This window comes from Aulonocara stuartgranti, assembly GCF_965226115.1.
Source record: "Aulonocara stuartgranti genome assembly, chromosome: 2".
Taxonomy (NCBI): domain Eukaryota; kingdom Metazoa; phylum Chordata; class Actinopteri; order Cichliformes; family Cichlidae; genus Aulonocara; species Aulonocara stuartgranti.
Window position 1 is genome coordinate 18225888 of NC_138940.1, and position 20004 is coordinate 18245891.

General features: G+C 42.4%; 1 protein-coding gene across 1 annotated transcript; it reads right to left on the reverse strand.

The window, feature by feature from the left end:
• Positions 1–3368: 3368 nt before the first annotated feature.
• cox18 (cytochrome c oxidase assembly factor COX18) lies at positions 3369–19919 on the reverse strand. Its single transcript, XM_082553227.1, has 7 exons — positions 19768–19919; positions 12386–12767; positions 8393–8493; positions 8130–8284; positions 7562–7677; positions 7378–7485; positions 3369–3803 (listed from the first exon to the last, which is right to left on the reverse strand). The coding sequence occupies exons 2-7, from the start codon at positions 12749–12751 to the stop codon at positions 3642–3644; spliced, it is 1008 nt and encodes a 335-aa protein (XP_082409353.1). The 5' UTR covers positions 12752–12767; positions 19768–19919; the 3' UTR covers positions 3369–3641.
• Between the last annotated feature and the right edge of the window lie 85 nt (positions 19920–20004).

The following is a 20004-nucleotide window of genomic DNA, read 5'->3' on the forward strand; positions in this document are numbered from 1 at the left end:
ATGTAGTGTGAAGCGCTTTGGGGTCCTTAGGGACTAGAAAAGCGCTATACAAATGCAGGCCATTTACCATTTACCATCTGATTACTTTTTTCAAGTAACGAGTAAAGTAAGGGATTACTATTGCAAAAACGGTAATTAGATTACCGTTACTTTCCCGTAGGAACGCTGCGTTACTGCGTTACTAAAACCGTGATTTTTTTGGGAGAATGTCTCACGACAGTGACGTAAGCGAGTGCACCGTTAGTGACAACAGCCTTGTGCAGATCAACAATGGATCACATATTGATTATGGGAGAGAGTATGAGCGTGCAGCGTTTAAAGCGTGGAAGTACTGACCTTACTTTGAGTTTGATTCCATGAAAAGTGACAAAAACATTAGCGTCCATTGTGCGTGGGAAGAAAACTTTACAGCGAAAAAAAACCCTAAACTTCCAAGCAAGCACCGAGTGCGCAACGACGTAATGGGGAATTCAGGTCCAGACCAAAAAGGCTAGGCAGCACCTGTATCACCTACGACAACTGAGGAAGTTCAGGGTCTCTCCAAAGATCGTCAGGATTTTCTATACAGGCGCTGTGGAGAGCATCCTCACACAGAACATGACATCGTGGTTCGGGAACAGCTGTGTGAAGGACCAAAAAGCTCTCCAGAGAGTGATCCGTACAGCAGAACGCTGCTTCAGGACACCTACACCAGGAGATGCCGGACTAGAGCAGCGCAGATACTGAAGGACCCGTCCCATCCTGGCAACAAACTGTTCCAACTTCTGCAATCTGGTAGAAGGTTCCGCATCTTCCGGGCAAGGACAGAGAGACTCAAGAGGAGCTTCTATCCCCAAGCCATCCGTGCCCTAAACACACACACCCGCCCTCTCACATCATCTATAATTGACTGAGACAGGACTCTTCCAGACACTAAACCAAGGCACAATGTACATTTCAAGTTCCTTTAATTTTAAATATGTTTATATTGTCTATCCTGTAAAATAGTCAGATATCTATTCATATTAATGTACAGAATTCACCTGCTTGCTGCTACTACTGCACATTCACCCAGTGTATATACTATATGTGTATGTGTATATATATATATATATATATATATATATATATATATATATATATATATATATATATATATGTATAATGTTCTTCCTCTACACCCCCCCCAATTTTTTGCACATGTCGAGGAGCGTGTCAGGCTACATTTCACTGTGTGTTATACTTGTATAACTATGCATGTGACAAATAATAAAGAACCTTGAACCTTGAACCTCACAGAGAAACTCACGGATTCTTCAACTGACCGCGGCACACCTGCACCAGGGTAAACCTCCGCCTACCGCAGTCCTGCTTTACAGGTGAAAATAGAGCAACAGGACCGCTGAGTCTTTGACTTTATTTATTTTCTGCTGTGTTTTACTTGAAAGAGTGAGTGTAAACACAAAAAATATTGTATTTTATGTGCTGGAATGTGCAGAGAATAGGTTTAAATGTTAAACTAATTTATTCAAGTCAGAGAATGTTGCATATAATTAAATTTTTGCTTGATGCATAAAGTTAAAAGATTAAAACTGATAAGACAAGTTAAAAAAAAGATACTTTTCCATTTGATTACATTTTGTATGATGGATTATGTAGAAAAAGTAGAATTGGGCTGAAAGATCTATCGCTTTATCACCTCTTCAGGTTGTAAATCGTGTTTTTAAAAAGTAACTAAGTAACTAAGTAATTAATTACTTTGAAAATAAGTAATCAGTAAAGTAACGGAATTACTTTTTTGGGGAAGTAATCAGTAATTAGTTACTGATTACTTTTTTCAAGTAACTTGACCAACACTGTCCGCCACACATAGCGTTTTGCATTTGGGACCAAAAGTTCCATTTTGGTCTCATCTGACCAGAGCACTTTCTTCCACAGGTTTGCTGTGTCCCCCACATGGCTTGTGGCAAACTGCAAACTGGACTTCTTATGGTTTTCTGTTAACAATGGCTTTCTTCTTGCCACTCTTCCATAAAGGCCAACTTTGTGCGGTGCACGACTAATAGTTGTCCTATCGACAGATTTCCCCCACCTGAGCTGTAGATCTCTGCAGCTCGTCCAGAGTCACCATGGGCCTCTTGGCTGCATTTCTGATCAGCGCTCTCCTTGTTTGGCCTGTGAGTTTAGGTGGACGGCCTTGTCTTGTAGGTTTTCAGTTGTGCACTCTATTTAGTCATTAGCACTCATCAGGCAATGTCTATGGGCAACTGACTGCACTCAGACCAAAGGGGGCTGAATAATTACGCACACCCCACTTTGCAGTTATTTATTTGTAAAAAATGTTTGGAATTTGACCACAACCAGTAGGCAACAGCTGAAGTGTATTGCCAAAGGACACAACAACCGAGACTGTCGGCGTTAAAACTAAGTAGCTGCCACCATTGTTGGAAACTTGGCTAGGCCATGCTATGAATTCTGGGATGTGGTGGGCCACAAAGGATACACCCGACCCATCCTTCAAATCTGGGAAAATGAAGGACATATTTGTTGGCCCCATTTGGAGCAGCCTTCGTCACGTCGCTGTAACTAATCGGCCTTCAAATCCGAAGGACGAGGCCCCTGAATTGGGACGCAGCTCAAATCAGTTTACCTTCAGTTATTCTAGCCAGTACCATTGGCTTGAGCTGAGGAATCTAAAACTCAACAGAAATGACTGAGAATTACAAAAAGCTCCCCAATCTTTTGATTAACACATTTATGACTAAATGGCTCTATATAAGAAAAAATATGCAACAAATCCCTTTGTATCATGAGACAAACAAAAGCAAGCAAGCAAGCAAGAAACCCCTCCTCCTGGTTTAACCTGCTGATGACAGATCATCAGTAGTAGTCAGGAGATGCTGGGCGGGCCTTTCCCGCACATGACCTGTGTGCAGATTGAAAACAAGAAAACAAATGACTTAATTCTGTGACATAATAAAATATAAAACAACATGTAACGGAGTATTTGCTTTAATTTGCTGGCTGTTTGTTTTTCAGGCGACTGAATGCTCACACAAACAAAGCCAGGAGAGTCAGTGCATAGCAAATCATAGCAAATAAATATATAGAAAGAATAATGTAGACAAAGTCAGTACTTCTGGGACAAGTGCAGAGTATCACAACAGCTCATCCACTTTGTGTCACACTGTGTGACAGAAGAATCAGAGAAGACACTATTGATCCACACAGGTATAAATACGGGAAACATCTGATCAATAAGTAGCTGATCTGTAATCCTTCCTCTTTAACGGTTTCTAAGTTTAGAGAGTGTCTGTGGGAAAATAAACAGGCGGTCAAAGATCATGCATTCACTGTTATTGTTCAGAGATGAACTTGAACACAGAGCATTCACAGTCTGAAGTGACTTTATTTATGACCAGACAGACACATCTCAGATTAACATCAAACACTTTAAATATCTGAGGTGATCACATCATCGCAGACGTTTATCTGACTTTATAGGACTTTAAACTCTGACAGGAAGTTACAGTCAGCTGTTTTTGGTTTTTTTTTTTTTTCCATCAGGTGGACCCAGGCAGCTAGTAAATATTAAACTGAGTCAGTTTGCTGTCCTCAACTTGTTTTGTAGGTGTTTGCAGCTGTATTATCTGACAGCGCGGTCATTTGCGGTATTTGGCGAAGAAGGCGGTCAGTAGGTCTCTGTATGGAGATGTCGAGTGAGGAGTCGACAGTTGCAAGAGTCGGCAGATTGAAGGAGAGCGAAGGAGGAGGTTGTGACTGAATCCCACCAGACTGGAAGCAAACCAGTAAAGAGCCATGGACTGTGAGGAGAGACACAGTGAGACACTTTCAGAATAAAACACCTTAATCTGATTAATACACAGGAACATTCTTTCAAAATAAAACCCTGAACAGACACTTTAATCTGATGACCTGACAGGAATGCGGGAGCGACTCAACACGTTCAAACATTCGTTGACTTGGCAGATCTGAACATGAAACATTCCTCAGTCAGAGCTGTGTTTATGAACAGGAAACGAGGCAAATGCTGCTTCACTCACAAATGTCGGGAGAACGAGCTCACCAGTGTAAAGCTCATAGGTGGCAGTACCGACATTTCACAGACTGTGGAGAGATTAAAAACTTTCACTTATATACAGATCAACTTAATCACCTAAACCATTCAGTGGCCATAATAATCTTTTACCTGTAAGAGATATAAGCCAATTAGAGCTCAGATCAGGCTCAGAGAGGGCGGGGCTATGACACTCATGATCAGCTGATGTGAAGGATGAAGAATGCCTTAGAATGCTTAGATTCCATCAAACGTTGGATGGCTGTAAATTTCCTCCAACTCAACGAGGGGAAAACTGAAGTCCTCGTATGTGCTCCAGACAGATTTGTATCCCAGATAGTGAAAGCCCTTGGTCCTCTTCCTGTGTATGTTAAATCCTCTATCAGGAATTTAGTTGTCACTTTTGACTCGACTCTCACATTGGATGGGCATGTGAATTCTCTGGTCTGGTCTTGTTTTTATTATTTAAGAAATGTGGCTAAGTTAAGCCCTATTTTATTTTGCCCTGAACTGGAGATAGCTATACATGCATTTATTTCCTCACGCTTGGACTATTGTAACTCTTTGTTTATGTGTCTAAGCAAAGGTTCTCTGGATCATCTGTAGGTTGTGCAAAACGCTGCAGCTAGACTTTTGACAAGATCCTCCAAGTATTCACATGTGACACCATTGCTATTTCAGCCACACTGGCTTCCTGTTGAATTTAGAGTACATTTTAAGGTCCTGGTCTTGATATTTCAATGGTCAATGGTAACTTTATTGTCCCTAATGGGAAATTGATTTGCAGTATGTCCGTACAAACAAACAGACAACCAACACATCACATACACTCACCAAAATAATATAAGCCTGATAAAACAACCTAGATTTTTCATCAAAAAAGTGCAATGTGCAATGGCAACAACACTTATGGTTTAGTGTTATTAACTATGATAATAGCACTAGGTACAAAAGACAATCTATATCTCTTTGTCTTCACTGCAGGCACTTTATAACGACGATCTCATGGAAGCAGTTGAAAATCATTAAAGAGTTGTGTTCAGGACCTCTGTCCTGAACACAACAGGACAGAGGTCGCCTTCCTCAGTACCTGCCTGTTATAAAAGTCCACAACCTGGACCTGAGACCTCCCTGAAATATTGCCAGCCACTTTAACCAGGTTGTTAAGTCTGGTCTTATTATTCAGGGACATATTACCGTACCAAGCAATGATACAGAAAGTTAAAACAGATTCAATAAAACTTTTATAAAAAAAAAGAGTCATCATTTCAGATGAAACATTAAAACCTCTCAACCTCCTTAAAAAGTACAGTCTTTGTTGAACCTTTTTCACTGTAGCAGCAAGATGTGACTCAAAGGACAGGGTCTTATCAAGAACAACCCCCAAATACTTATAACTGTCCACTAGGGCTGCTCAATTAATCGAATTTTAATCACGATTACGATCTGGGCTTTCAACGATCATTAAAAATGACTGAGCCGATTATTAGCCCCTCCCTCATTTATCCGCGACACCTTAAAGGCCGGTCCGTGAAAAGATTGTCGGGCATAAACCGGTCCGTGGCGCAAAAAAGGTTGGAGACCGCTGATTAAGAGGACCCGAGGGAAGCTCGGAAAGCTAAGCAGAAGTTATTTGGAGAGTGACTGCCGTTGGTTGAAAAGAGAGTTTTAAAAAAAAAACTTCAGTGGTGTTGCACACTATTTTATATTATTTTTTTAAAGTCATTGTTAACCCTTTAAAGCCGGTCAGAGCAGCACGCTCCGTTTTGCGTAACTATTTTTAAATCCCTGTAGAACCTGAACCGTGTAAGCTAGCGCAATAATTTGTTTTGCATATGAAACCGGAGGAGTTGTACTTACATCTTATGCCATCAGCTTGTCCTCGGTCACGGTTTCGTTCCACATATAGCTTTGCAAAAATTGCATAAAAAGCGCTTGCAGGAACAAAAACATAATATTCCAGAAACACGCTTTGCCGTTCCAATCAGCTGTTCGTAACACTTCCCACAGTGAAATGATGCACATGCTGTTTTCTTTGCAAATTTGCATCATAGGATTGTTTTTTGTTTTTCCTGCAGTGTATATAAAAATTGCTGTATCTCCAAAATAAAACTATGAAGACACTCAAAATAAATTTCCTGTGGTGGGAAACTATTTTTTGCAACTTTATTGTATTTAAAGTTTTGAGGGATAAACCTCTTAAATTTCTCCAAGTAGAAATATATGTAAACAAAACAAAAGCAATTTTCAGTTTTTTTTGTAGTTTATTGCACTTTTTTGCAATTTATGTAATTACTATGGACTTAATGCATACATATTATTAAAATATGGGCTATAACAGTTGTATTGATGTATAGCAACTTGAAATGCTCCCACAAATGGCACTACAGCATGTAAAAAAAATAATATAAGCTCTGGTGGACTTGGTTCTATAGTAGGTCTTAAAGGGTTAAATAAATATCGTCAAATAATCGTGATCTCAATTTCAGTGAAAATAATCGTGATTATCATTTTTGCCATAATCGAGCAGCCCTACTGTCCACCAGTTCAATGGTTCAGTTTAGAGCCTTGCATGGACTGGCACCAGCCTACATCTCCGATCTGCTACAGCCCTATATCCCTAGCAGGTCCCTGAGGTCATCTGATCAAGGCTTACTTGCTATAAAACAGACTAAGATGAGAACTAAGGGTGACAGAGCTTTTGCCACTGTGGCCCCGAGACTGTGGAACGCTCTCCCTCATACATTAAGATCTGTGGACTCGGTAGTTGTTTTTAAAAAACTCAAAACTCACCTTTTTTAAGACTGTTTTTGGTTAAATTTCTGACTGTTTTATATTGTCTGTTTTACCCTTTTATTATTTATTATCCTATGTGCAGCACTTTGTGACTCTGTCTAGAAAGGTGCTATATAAATAAAATTATATTTATTTATTTATTTAATGCCATTTTTGTCTCATGTTAACCAGCTTACTACACCTTCATCACCTGCATATTTGTGCTGTGTGAATGAATAAGACTCAGTCTCCATGTGTCCCATGGTGTCCCATTTGATCACAGATCAAATTCAAGTTCTTGTTCAGGTTGAATGGGATGTGTAGTGGTCGGGAAATGAGGGCGGTCCAGGTGTACACATGTCTAAGTGGGCTGTAATGTGTAAAGGTTATTTTCCCTGCAGGTGTAGTACGCATGTTTTATGATTAAAATGTTTTTCTTTTTTGTAAATTTCAGCTTGTAACTTTTTTCCTGAATGTCAAATGGCTGTTCTGACCTGGTCTAAGACCTCAGGCAGACAATGTGATGGACTACACCTTAAACTCACAGAGGGCACCGTGGCAGCGATTGGGATCATCAGCAGAGAAAATCCTCTAACGGTGTTCAAGACCAGTCGCTGGGTTCGAGACGCTGCGACTCTCTGCAGAGAAAAGACCTGAAGAAGAAGTGCACAGGAAGCTTAGACTGATTACACCACTGATCAGCTAATTACATACTGCTGACAAACTGACCTCTACGATGAGCAGGTTGGCGAGTCCCAGACAGACAGGTAGGATCAAGGTGGAGTCCGGTATGGTGAGGTCAGGGAACCACAGAGCACCTCCTGCTGCCAGCGCCCCCTGCAGGTCTGCAGGAAAAACAGAGGTCCTGGATTGGGAGTGGTGTAGACTACATCCTGGACCAGGTAAAAGTCACGGTACTATGCATGACTCTTGAGCAGGTGCACCAATTTTTCGAAGTTTGCAAACATATAGGTAAATATATTATGCAGCCTGTTTCAGTTGTTTTTTTCTCTGTGCCTTAAGCATTTCTCTTTGTCTCTTATTCATGATATCAGCCTGTTTGTGTGCAGTTTGTCACGCAGTATGTCTGCTAGCTGAAGCTCCAGCTGCTGTACGTCGCAGGGAGGGAAAAGAATGAGCGCGTAAGAGAACTATCGCACAAGAGCACTTAACAAAAATACAGGAAAGTCAAAAATTTTAAGACATGAGGGGTGGCTCAAGACTTTTGCACAGTACTGTATCCTACCTCATAATTTTGGGCTGGGTTAGGTTAGTTTCATTTGGTCCAGGTTCTTACCAGACTGATCCAGGCTCAGATTTCGGAGGGCCAGAGACAGACTGATCCAGAGTGGCAGCTGAACCCAGACCAGCAGACTGGCTTTGAAGGGGTGACAGTTATCTCTGACGTAGAGCTGAGAGACGATCCGCCGCAGGTTCTTCTTGAACTGGAACCTGGCAGGAGGACAGACTGACTGGTTGTATGCTGTCTATTGGATGTTTTTTTTGTTTCTTTGAATGTATTTGTTTGTTGTTGTTTTAAGTCTGTTAGTTGTGTCTCACCGGCTCTCTCTCTCCGTCCAGCTTCTCTCTCTTGCTGTGACTGACACTTCATAGCGTAGTCTCTTGGCCAGCTCAGAGATTTCAGCCTGTAGTGCCTCCACCTGCACATCACCTGAAGGTTACTATGGTTAGATTCTGGGGGGTTGGTTAATAATAGTTAGTTTTGTGGGTTTTTCATTGCAGGAACTAAGGGGCTGCTTTAGATAAAGCTTACATCTTTGCTCTGACCAACTGGAACTTTTTTGGGACATCTCACAGGGGAAAAAAGCACCTTAAATAAACGGATGCTTCTGACTAGATAAACTCAGAGGCAGCTGCAGAGTATTCCTCCAAAACATGATGAGGTAAAGTAAAGTAACTTAAAGGCGGTTAAAAGCTGATGTGTCAGCTGAGATTCTCAGAGGCTTCCTTTTTCATTTCAGTTTAAAAGGACACGAGGAGGAGGACGAGGAGGACAGAATTCGTGGGAGAGAAGGGGGAGGGAAAAATGTCTGGATTCCTGAAATATTTCTTCTCTCTGAGGACAAACTACAGTCTGATTTAAGGTCAGATGTAGAGACGTGGGAGTGCTGGATTTTCTTTTAGAAGCACAAAGATGGATTAGAAGCGGCAAAAACATCATGAGACCCTCAAACTCTGACCTGAGATCATGTGACCAGCATTAAGTATGTTGGATGAGTCTGTGGACACAGACAGACCTTTCCCCTCTTACTGACCACTCAAAGTATTTTAAACCATCAAACATGTTTAAGTCTGCTTTCATGCAGTGAAAGAAAGGGTCTGCACTCTGCACTCATCCGCCTCACCTACAGCCAGAAACAGGATCACACAGGAAGAACGAGCTGAAGCAGCAACCTTGTCATTGTGAGGTGACTCTGGTAACTACTGCAATGACACTGCACAGATGACCTTCAACAGCTACAGTGGGGCAAAAGAGTATTTAGTCAGCCACCGATTGTGCAAGTTCCCCCACTTAAAATGATGACAGAGGTCAGTAATTTGCACCAGAGGTACACTTCAACTGTGAGAGACAGAATGTGGAAAAAAAAAAAAATCCATGAATCCACATGGTAGGATTTGTAAAGAATTTATTCGTAAATCAGGAAAATAAGTATTTGGTCAATAACAAAAATACAACTCAATACTTTGTAACATAACCTTTGTTGGCAATAACAGAGGTCAAACGTTTACTATAGGTCTTTACCAGGTTTGCACACACAGTAGCTGGTATTTTGGCCCATTCCTCCATGCAGATCTTCTCGAGAGCAGTGATGTTTTGGGGCTGTCGCCGAGCAACACGGACTTTCAACTCCCGCCACAGATTTTCTATGGGGTTGAGGTCTGGAGACTGGCTAGGCCACTCCAGGACTTTCAAATGCTTCTTACGGAGCCACTCCTTTGTTGCCCGGGCGGTGTGTTTTGGATCATTGTCATGTTGGAAGACCCAGCCTCGTTTCATCTTCAAAGTTCTCACTGATGGAAGGAGGTTTTGGCTCAAAATCTCACGATACATGACCCCATTCATTCTGTCCTTAACACGGATCAGTCGTCCTGTCCCCTTGGCAGAAAAACAGCCCCATAGCATGATGTTTCCACCCCCATGCTTCACAGTAGGTATGGTGTTCTTGGGATGCAACTCTGTATTCTTCTTCCTCCAAACACGACGAGTTGAGTTTATACCAAAAAGTTCTACTTTGGTTTCATCTGACCACATGACATTCTCCCAATCCTCTGCTGTATCATCCATGTGCTCTGTGGCAAACTTCAGACGGGCCTGGACATGCACTGGCTTCAGCAGCGGAACACGTCTGGCACTGCGGGATTTGATTCCCTGCCGTTGTAGTGTGTTACTGATGGTGACCTTTGTTACTTTGGTCCCAGCTCTCTGCAGGTCATTCACCAGGTCCCCCCGTGTGGTTCTGGGATCTTTGCTCACCGTTCTCATGATCATTTTGACCCCACGGGATGAGATCTTGCGTGGAGCCCCAGATCGAGGGAGATTATCAGTGGTCTTGTATGTCTTCCATTTTCTGATGATTGCTCCCACAGTTGATTTTTTCACACCAAGCTGCTTGCCTATTGTAGATTCACTCTTCCCAGTCTGGTGCAGGTCTACAATACTTTTCCTGGTGTCCTTCCAAAGCTCTTTGGTCTTGGCCATGGCGGAGTTTGGAGTCTGACTGTTTGAGGCTGTGGACAGGTGTCTTTTATACAGATGATGAGTTCAAACAGGTGCCATTCATACAGGTAACGAGTGGGGGACAGAAAAGCTTCTTACAGAAGACGTTACAGGTCTGTGAGAGCCAGAGATTTTCCTTGTTTGAGGTGACCAAATACTTATTTTCCACCCTAATTTACGTATAAATTCCTTACAAATCCTACCATGTGAATTCATGGATTTTTTTTCCACATTCTGTCTCTCACAGTTGAAGTGTACCTCTGGTGCAAATTACTGACCTCTGTCATCATTTTAAGTGGGGGAACTTGCACAATCGGTGGCTGACTAAATACTTTTTTGCCCCACTGTACAAGATGGTGGCTCTGACATCCCACCTGACGAAGACCCTGGAGCGGCTGGTCCTGGCTCAGCTTCGGCGCCTTGTGAGCTCATCACTGGACCCACTTCAGTTTGCCTACCAGCCTGGCATTGGAGCGGATGATGCCGTCATCCACCTCCTACATCGCTCCCTCTCTCACTTGGAGACCGCTGGTAGCACTGTGAGAATCATGTTCTTTGATTTCTCCAGTGCCTTTAACACCATTCTGCCCACGGTCCTGAAGGACAAGCTGGAGAACTCTGGAGTGGATCATCACCTCACCACATGATTCTGGACTACCTCACCGACGGACCAGAGTATGTGAGAACTCAGGGCTGTGTGTCGGACAGGGTCGTCTGCAGTACGGGGCCCCACAGGGAACGGTTCTAGCTCCGTTCCTCTTCACCATCTACACTGCAGACTTCTCCCATAGCTCCACCCAGTGCTTCCTGCAGAAGTTCTCTGATGACTCTGCAATAGTCTGCCTCATCACTGATGGGGACGACAGGGAGTACAGAGAACTGACCCAAGGCTTTGTGGACTGGTGCCAGCTGAACTACCTCCACATCAACACCAGTAAAACCAAGGAGCTGGTGGTAGACTTCCACAGGCACAAACATCCTCCACTGCAACCACTGAACATCCAAGGTATGGACATTGAGGCTGTAGACAGCTACAGGTACCTTGGTGTTCATCTGAACAATAAACTGGACTGGATTCATAATTCAGACGCCCCCATAGGAAAGGGCAGAGCAGGCTGTACCTGCTGCGGAGACTCAGGTCTTTTGGAGTGGAGGGCCCACTCCTGAAGACTTTCTATGACTCTGTGGTGGCCTCAGCCATCTTTTACGGTGTGGTTTGCTGGGGTGGCAGCATCTCTGCTGGGGACAGGAAGAGACTGAACAGGCTGATCCGAAGGGGCCAGCTCTGTTCTAGGATGCCCTCTGGACCCAGTGGAGGTGTTGAGTGACAGGAGAATGGTGGCCAAGCTGTCATCCCTGTAGGACAACATCTCCCACCCCATGCAGGAGACTTTGACAGCACTGAGCAGCTCCTTCAGTGGCTGCGGCACCCACGATGTGGGACGGAGAGATTTCACAGGTCTTTGCTCCCCACTGCTATCAGACTCCACAACAAAGACTTCAACTGATCAAACACACACATCCACACATGTGCAATAAGACTAAGTGCAATGCTCTTTTTCCAACAAAGTTGTATTTCTACTCAGTTGTATAAAGCATTTGTATTCTATTTTTATCCTATTGTATATAGTATTTTATTCTATTCTGTACAGTTGTGTACAGTACCTTATTCTTATTGTGTTCCAGTGTTCTCCAGTTTTTGCTATGTAACTTTGCACTGTCCACTTTCTGCGGTGACAAAACAAGTTTCCCACGTGTGGGACTAATAAAGGTTATCTTATCTTATCTTATATGTGAAGCCCTGCGTCACTGACCTTAGAGATGACAACCAGCTGGTAGGCAGCGAGCGGCAGAGTGACGAGCGTCCTCACTGACAGCGTCGCTACGCAGATGCTAAACCACCATGGCAACCCGCTCGCCTCCTGTACGCTCACCAGGAGCTGTTCACACAGGTGAACTGGGGTCGAGTCCGCCAGGCTGCTGTACCACCCACCTGCAGCATCGCTGCTGCCACCTGACAGGGCCCGCACACCTGACACGTGTGCCCCCCCTCCTGATCTATGGAGGTAGTTGCCAGGAGAGGTGATGACAGGTGGAAGTGACTTCCTGTAGATCACAGCTGAGCAGAATCCTCGTATGGGAAGGCTGAAGATCCTCGACGAGCCCCCCACACTTAACATGGTAACCCTCACAGGCCTGAAATGATGACACAGAAAGGACGGCCGTAAAATATCATATGACTGCAACAGGAACCAGGATGGAGTGAAATATGAAGTCCATGTGTAGGAGACCACGCTGAAGGGAAGGATGAGACTCCTCTTCATCTTCCATCATGAGCAGATTATTTACAGGTTATTACAATTGGTGAAGCAACTGTGAGCTCAAGGTTTTGCAGTGATCGATTTATCGATGAGAAACCTTCCTCAGAGATCAGAAACATTTCAGGACTTCACCTGTTTGCCAACAAACAAACGTGAGTGTGATCGGTGTTCCAGGTGAGCTCTCTCCGTGTTGCAGATGTTGCGTCGTTTTCACTGGATGTCGTCTCTGTCTCTGGTTCATGAGGTTTGACAAGACAAAAATGGGCTCCATGTCCAGCTCGTTCAAATGCATACCCATATCAATATTCTAGAGCTGGGCGATATAAGATTTTTTCATATCACGATATGTTTTTTTCATTTCAGGCGATAACGATATATATCACGATATAAGCCAAATAACTATATTTGTAAGATTTAAATGTGCCGTTGCTCACAAGTGAAATGTGAAATAATCAGCAGCTTGTTTTTATTTAAATATTTATTTCCCATAATAAGTTCAACAGGGTAGATGTACTTAAGGAACATGAGACTTTTTCAGATAAATAAAGGCAAATATTGCAAACTACACAAAAGGCAGCCGCTGAAGCGTTTAAGTTTCAAAATAGAACAAACGAAACAGACTACTAAATTGTCAATTCCACTTAGAAACAAAATATTAATTCTAAAAATAAATCTTAGTTTGTTTTACAGAAGAACAGACAAAATTGACTAACTTTTGTCAATATCAAATAAACTGAGAACTAAAAGGAAATTCTCAATCTCTCCTTGTTGTATAGCTGAGCTTTTCAAACAGTTTTAACAGTTACTTTAGTCTGACAAAAGCCGAATGACGAATTAGCGCTTAAAGTCAGAGACTGAGGCTACGTCCACACATACACGGGCATTTTTGAAAACGGAGATTTTCCGTTTTCGTTTTAAAAAATAATCCCGTCCACACATAAAGGCAGAAATGAAGGAAAACGCTGCTATGAACATGCCAAAGCAGCAGGTGGAGCTAGATTTCTAACCGTGCAGAAATGTTGGCCAATCAGAAGTCTAGAAGCCTCGGTGGGAAAAAGTAAACAAAGCTGGGGCATAGAAGCTAGTGATGTGCGATACCACTGATTTCCTTTCCGATCCCAAGTACTTTTCAGGGTGGTATCGACGATACTGATCCGATACCGATACTTTATACAAAAAAACTTATTTTATTTATTTATCTCAAATTATAGCGTCATAATGATTACAGGACATCAGATTACTTGTTCTTATCACTTAATAATGCAGAGTTCATCATATAGAAATAAAAAAAAACTGAAGTTATGCGCTATTTGAACACGTTGCCTGCCTGCAGCACTAAAGGACTCTGTGAGAGACGTGTGTCTCGCCCTAGCAGCACCTGTCCCTCTCCTCCTCTTCAGTTCGTCTCAACATACGCGCCTCATATTCTGTGATATGATTTACTCTGAGGTGTTTGACAAGGTTAGTGATGTTGCCACAACCAAACATGCCAACCCTCCCGATTTTTCCGGGAGAATCCCGGAGCCACCATTCTCCCGGATTTCCACCTGGACAACAAAATTGAAAAACCATATTGCAGAATTCATAGCGCGGCCGAGCCAATTCCAGTTTCCAACAATGGCGGCAGCTACTTAGTTTTAATATTACTCTTCTTTCTCTTTCTGGGTCGCAAAAAAAACCCAACTTTTAACATGTTTTCAGGTGAGAATGTAGCTGTGTAAACTTCAAATATCTGAGCCGATCAACACATCGTCTTCAAACCCCCGCAGGCTTTCACTACTTGGGTTAAATATGATATATAAGTCACTTTGATAACTTAAAAATGTTATTGTTTGGCTTTTTCAGTGTTTTGTTTGTTCGTGAGTAAATCGGTTTGGCTGAGATTAAAGTTATTAGATTAGATTAAATTAAATTTAACTTTATTAATCCCACAGGTGTGTTCCTCCGGGGTTTTCACACTGCTGAATAAACATCAAACAGAAAACTAATTAAAGAAAGTGTGAGACGGTCGAGAGTTTATGCCAGCGCCCGGTTATATTTTAGATAGCAAGGAGCAGACGGCTGAGTTTCACTCCACCGAGGGAACTCAAGACGTACTACCCGGCTTTCTTTAGACCGCGAAGGGCGGGTCCTCAGGTGGAAGCAGCCTCTGAATTTGGACACCCCCGCTGTTTCGGTGACATTTAACGTATTTTATCTGATAAATAAACCCTGTAAAATGTGCCCTTTTGATTGTCTCCCTAATTCTGAGGTCTCAAGGTTGGGAAAGTATAGCCACAACACCTCACTCTTGGAGCACTTTTTTGCCACATGTATCGCAAACCATGTCTCAGCTATTTGTGGAGGTAAAATACGTCTGCACAATTAGGCTCAGCTATTGTTGTGAGTGCGCGCGCCAAGGGGCTGCGAGCCATTTATACAGCCGTATTTCGCACATGACTATGAAAGGCAGAAGAGGGCAAAGAGGGTACAGTGGGGCAAAAAAGTATTTAGTCAGCCACCGATTGTGCAAGTTCCCCCACTTAAAATGATGACAGAGGTCAGTAATTTGCACCAGAGGTACACTTCAACTGTGAGAGACAGAATGTGGAAAAAAAAAATATCCATGAATCCACATGGTAGGATTTGTAAAGAATTTATTCGTAAATCAGGAAAATAAGTATTTGGTCAATAACAAAAATACAACTCAATACTTTGTAACATAACCTTTGTTGGCAATAACAGAGGTCAAACGTTTACTATAGGTCTTTACCAGGTTTGCACACACAGTAGCTGGTATTTTGGCCCATTCCTCCATGCAGATCTTCTCGAGAGCAGTGATGTTTTGGGGCTGTCGCCGAGCAACACGGACTTTCAACTCCCGCCACAGATTTTCTATGGGGTTGAGGTCTGGAGACTGGCTAGGCCACTCCAGGACTTTCAAATGCTTCTTACGGAGCCACTCCTTTGTTGCCCGGGCGGTGTGTTTTGGATCATTGTCATGTTGGAAGACCCAGCCTCGTTTCATCTTCAAAGTTCTCACTGATGGAAGGAGGTTTTGGCTCAAAATCTCACGATACATGGCCCCATTCATTCTGTCCTTAACACGGATCAGTCGTCCTGTCCCCTTGGCAGAAAAACAGCCCCATAGCATGATGTTTCCACCCCCATGCTTCACAGTAGGTATGGTGTTCTTGGGATGCAACTCTGTATTCTTCTTCCTCCAAACACGACGAGTTGAGTTTATACCAAAAAGTTCTACTTTGGTTTCATCTGACCACATGACATTCCCCCAATCCTCTGCTGTATCATCCATGTGCTCTCTGGCAAACTTCAGACGGGCCTGGACATGCACTGGCTTCAGCAGCGGAACACGTCTGGCACTGCGGGATTTGATTCCCTGCCGTTGTAGTGTGTTACTGATGGTGACCTTTGTTACTTTGGTCCCAGCTCTCTGCAGGTCATTCACCAGGTCCCCCCGTGTGGTTCTGGGATCTTTGCTCACCGTTCTCATGATCATTTTGACCCCACAGGATGAGATCTTGCGTGGAGCCCCAGATCGAGGGAGATTATCAGTGGTCTTGTATGTCTTCCATTTTTTGATGATTGCTCCCACAGTTGATTTTTTCACACCAAGCTGCTTGCCTATTGTAGATTCACTCTTCCCAGTCTGGTGCAGGTCTACAATACTTTTCCTGGTGTCCTTTGAAAGCTCTTTGGTCTTGGCCATGGCGGAGTTTGGAGTCTGACTGTTTGAGGCTGTGGACAGGTGTCTTTTATACAGATGATGAGTTCAAACAGGTGCCATTCATACAGGTAACGAGTGGGGGACAGAAAAGCTTCTTACAGAAGACGTTACAGGTCTGTGAGAGCCAGAGATTTTCCTTGTTTGAGGTGACCAAATACTTATTTTCCACCCTAATTTACGAATAAATTCTTTACAAATCCTACCATGTGAATTCATGGATTTTTTTTTCACATTCTGTCTCTCACAGTTGAAGTGTACCTCTGGTGCAAATTACTGACCTCTGTCATCATTTTAAGTGGGGGAACTTGTACAATCGGTGGCTGACTAAATACTTTTTTGCCCCACTGTAGCTGTTGAATGTAGACAATCCGAATGTTATAGTTTCTTTCCACTGTGTTGCTGTTAATGATAAACTACAAATTAACCCTAAATTACTAAAAACATCAATATTTTAATGTGAGAATCGATTCTAGAACATAAATGACTGGTATCGGAGGAATCGATATTTCAGGATCGATCCGCACATCACTAATAAAAGCAGAACCGGGTCGTATGTGTGGAGGGACAGTAACTGTGTGTATATGTAAGCATTTAAACACTGCAGAGAGTAGAATTAACAGTAACAGTATTGTAGAAATTCATTTCACCGACACAATAACGTGGCGCACAGTGTGACGTCAAAAAATGCGCACATTTTTGACGCTGTGTTTTCTCCGTTTTTCTAGTCCACACGTAAATACAAAAACGGAGTTTTCAAAAATATCCACCATGGCCGGAGTTTTTAAAAATCTTCGTTTTCAGTGACCAAAAACGCCGTTTACGTGTGGACGAAAGGTGCAAACGCATAGAAAAAATCTGCATTTTCAAAAATACCCGGGTACGTGTGGACATAGCCTGAGCAATTTACAGTGAACGCTACTCTGTTTTTTGTCAGACTTGAAATAGCCGAAATACCTTCACACTATGGAACTTCTATGGCTCTTCCGTTCGACAATCTCTCCGGCATTGGAACCATCATCTGTTTTCTCTTCCGAGCGTGGTCACGCTCGGTTGATTTTTCTAGTCGGCAAACTCATTTCCTCCATTACCCGGGCGGTACGGTGGCTGGCTGCTGTACGTAACAAGTCACTTCACGTCACGTGACGCTGCGGCTGTGATTGGTTCGGCTCTGCGCTACTTAATTTGGATTGGCTGTTCTTTTTTTTCTTTTTTTTAAGAGGATAAGAGCGGCAAGGTCTATCGCAATAGTTTAATTTTTCTATCAAGAAAAAGTTATATCGCAATACATATCGTTATCGTTCTATCGCCCAGCTCTACAATATTCTCATCAGACCACAATTCAATTATTTGAATTTTTTTTTTTTAAATCAAAAAGTCTTCCACCTAGTCTCACACCTCTGTCCTTCTGTAACTTAAATAACAAGCCAACATTTTCCTCATGACGCTACAGACAAAGCCTCAAGTTTACCTGCAAACATCCTGTTCACCTGTCAGCTGTTTAACACCTGCTGATCACGGAGAGTGGAATATGTAAACGGATCACACCAGTTAAACAAAAACTTGTGTTTTACTGTCACAGTCTGTGTGGAGAAGAAGAGAAAACTGCCTGTTTCTGTTTATTAAGCTTCATGTCAGGAGGAAGTTCAGCTCAGCTGTTCCTCAGGTAGCTGTGAAGATCAGCTGCTATTATTTGGCACAGGGGAAAGTGGGGTGATTTGGTTTTTGATTGTTGCGTATGAACAGTTATAGAAAAGTCTGAAAACATTTCACAGATGTGTTAGAGATTTGGTAAGCTAGACTGTGAGTCGATACTCAAAACTGTTGGATGATGCCTTTTTTCAAAATGGTGTTGTTGGGGTAATTTGTGCCAAGGGGCCACACTTATGAATATTTTAAACATATTATTTTATTGTAACTGTAGATTGTATTTTTATAGTTTTCCACTGTGACATTCTTAATTTCAGACCAAAAACAGAAACAGACCCTCATGCCACAGAGTTATAATAGAGAGAGTTTACTGAGTGAATGAGGTGGAGAAGGGAAGTCCATTCGTCAGGTGGCGAGGGAGATCAACATCCAGGATGACATTAAAATGATACATGGAAAAGAAGAAGATGGATGGTGTAAAAGTGAATATGTAAAGCTAGCTAATATATAATATAACGTAATATAATGTTTGTGCTTTTGATTTAGTAACTTACTGTGTGACCAGACGTGAATGTTGCAAACGGAAACTAGCTTGATGTAACAAAAGACGCAAGAAAACTGCAAACTACTGATAATGGAGAAAAGGGAGAGAAAAACAATAGTAGAAAAATGAATGGCTCTAGCTACAGTCGACAGGGGAATAAGCTCTTACGTTGGTTCGTTGTCTGATACACGGCAAGGAATAATAAAAGTCATTCAACAACCATCAGTTCTGGCCTTCTCAGTTCGGCTGGATGCTACAGATGGAAATGCCATCAAGTCTTTGACACAACATCTAAAAGGCACTAGCAGCCTTTATATGTTCGTTTCTTTGTGAATACTCAAAAGCCAGTTCATGCACAAAGAAATTAGATTTTGATCCAGCTGGCAGGGATATCACATGCAAAAGCAGGTGTGGCTAAGTGTGCATTTATTAAGAAAAAGTAATAGAGAATATTCATAATTATTTCCCATAGAGAAAATGTGCATAAAACCATTAACCGCATCACAAAAACTTGGTGGTAGAGCCAGAAGGGAGCAGTGAGTAGCATCAACAGCTGGGATGTTATGGAGTAGGCCAGATTTGTGAAGACAACTGCAGTTAATTTCGTCTTCATTTGAATGTCATTTTGTTCTGAACATGTCAGAACATTTTTACTGCTCAACATCCTGAAATATGTGTACATGTTTTAGTTGGACATTACGGTCGCTTTAAAATCACTTTAAGTAAAAACTGGCACAACTCACCCCACTCTCCCCTACATTAATTAAAGACATCTCATGCGTTCTCCTGTTAACAGCTCGATATTGCATCTTTTTTTTTAATGAACTTTATTTAGAACAATAACAAGGACAATCTCAGAGACAAGCGACATATTGAATCATTCAGAACAGAATCACACCTCCTTTTTCTTTTCTTCGATATTGCAATCTTTAACATGACCGTACAGCGGAAACGTACCTGTGTGACGTCAGCCGTTAGGTGCTCTGTGCTCGGGGTCAGAGGCTGAATAAATCATTAAATCCCCGATTTTATTTGCTTGTATCTGTTCTATCACCTTGGCGCCTCCAACCACACGCTACGCTGTGTCCCACGTTTATGACGTTACACTGTTTACCACTTTGTGTCGGGTGAATGTGACGTCACTATGTGATTATAGATGAGTAAAAAAAAACAACCCCCCCCCTTCACCGCACC

Excerpts from the sequence above, each read along its gene's own strand:
- cox18 (XM_082553227.1), bottom strand. The coding sequence starts at position 12,751 with ATGTTAAGTGTGGGGGGCTCGTCGAGGATCTTCAGCCTTCCCATACGA. Across the intron at positions 7,678-8,129 it reads TCTGAGCCTGGATCAGTCTG|ACCTGCAGGGGGCGCTGGCA; the intron begins GTAAGAACCTGG and ends TTTTTCCTGCAG. Across the intron at positions 3,804-7,377 it reads TCGCTGCCACGGTGCCCTCT|TCCATGGCTCTTTACTGGTT; the intron begins GTGAGTTTAAGG and ends CTCTCCTCACAG.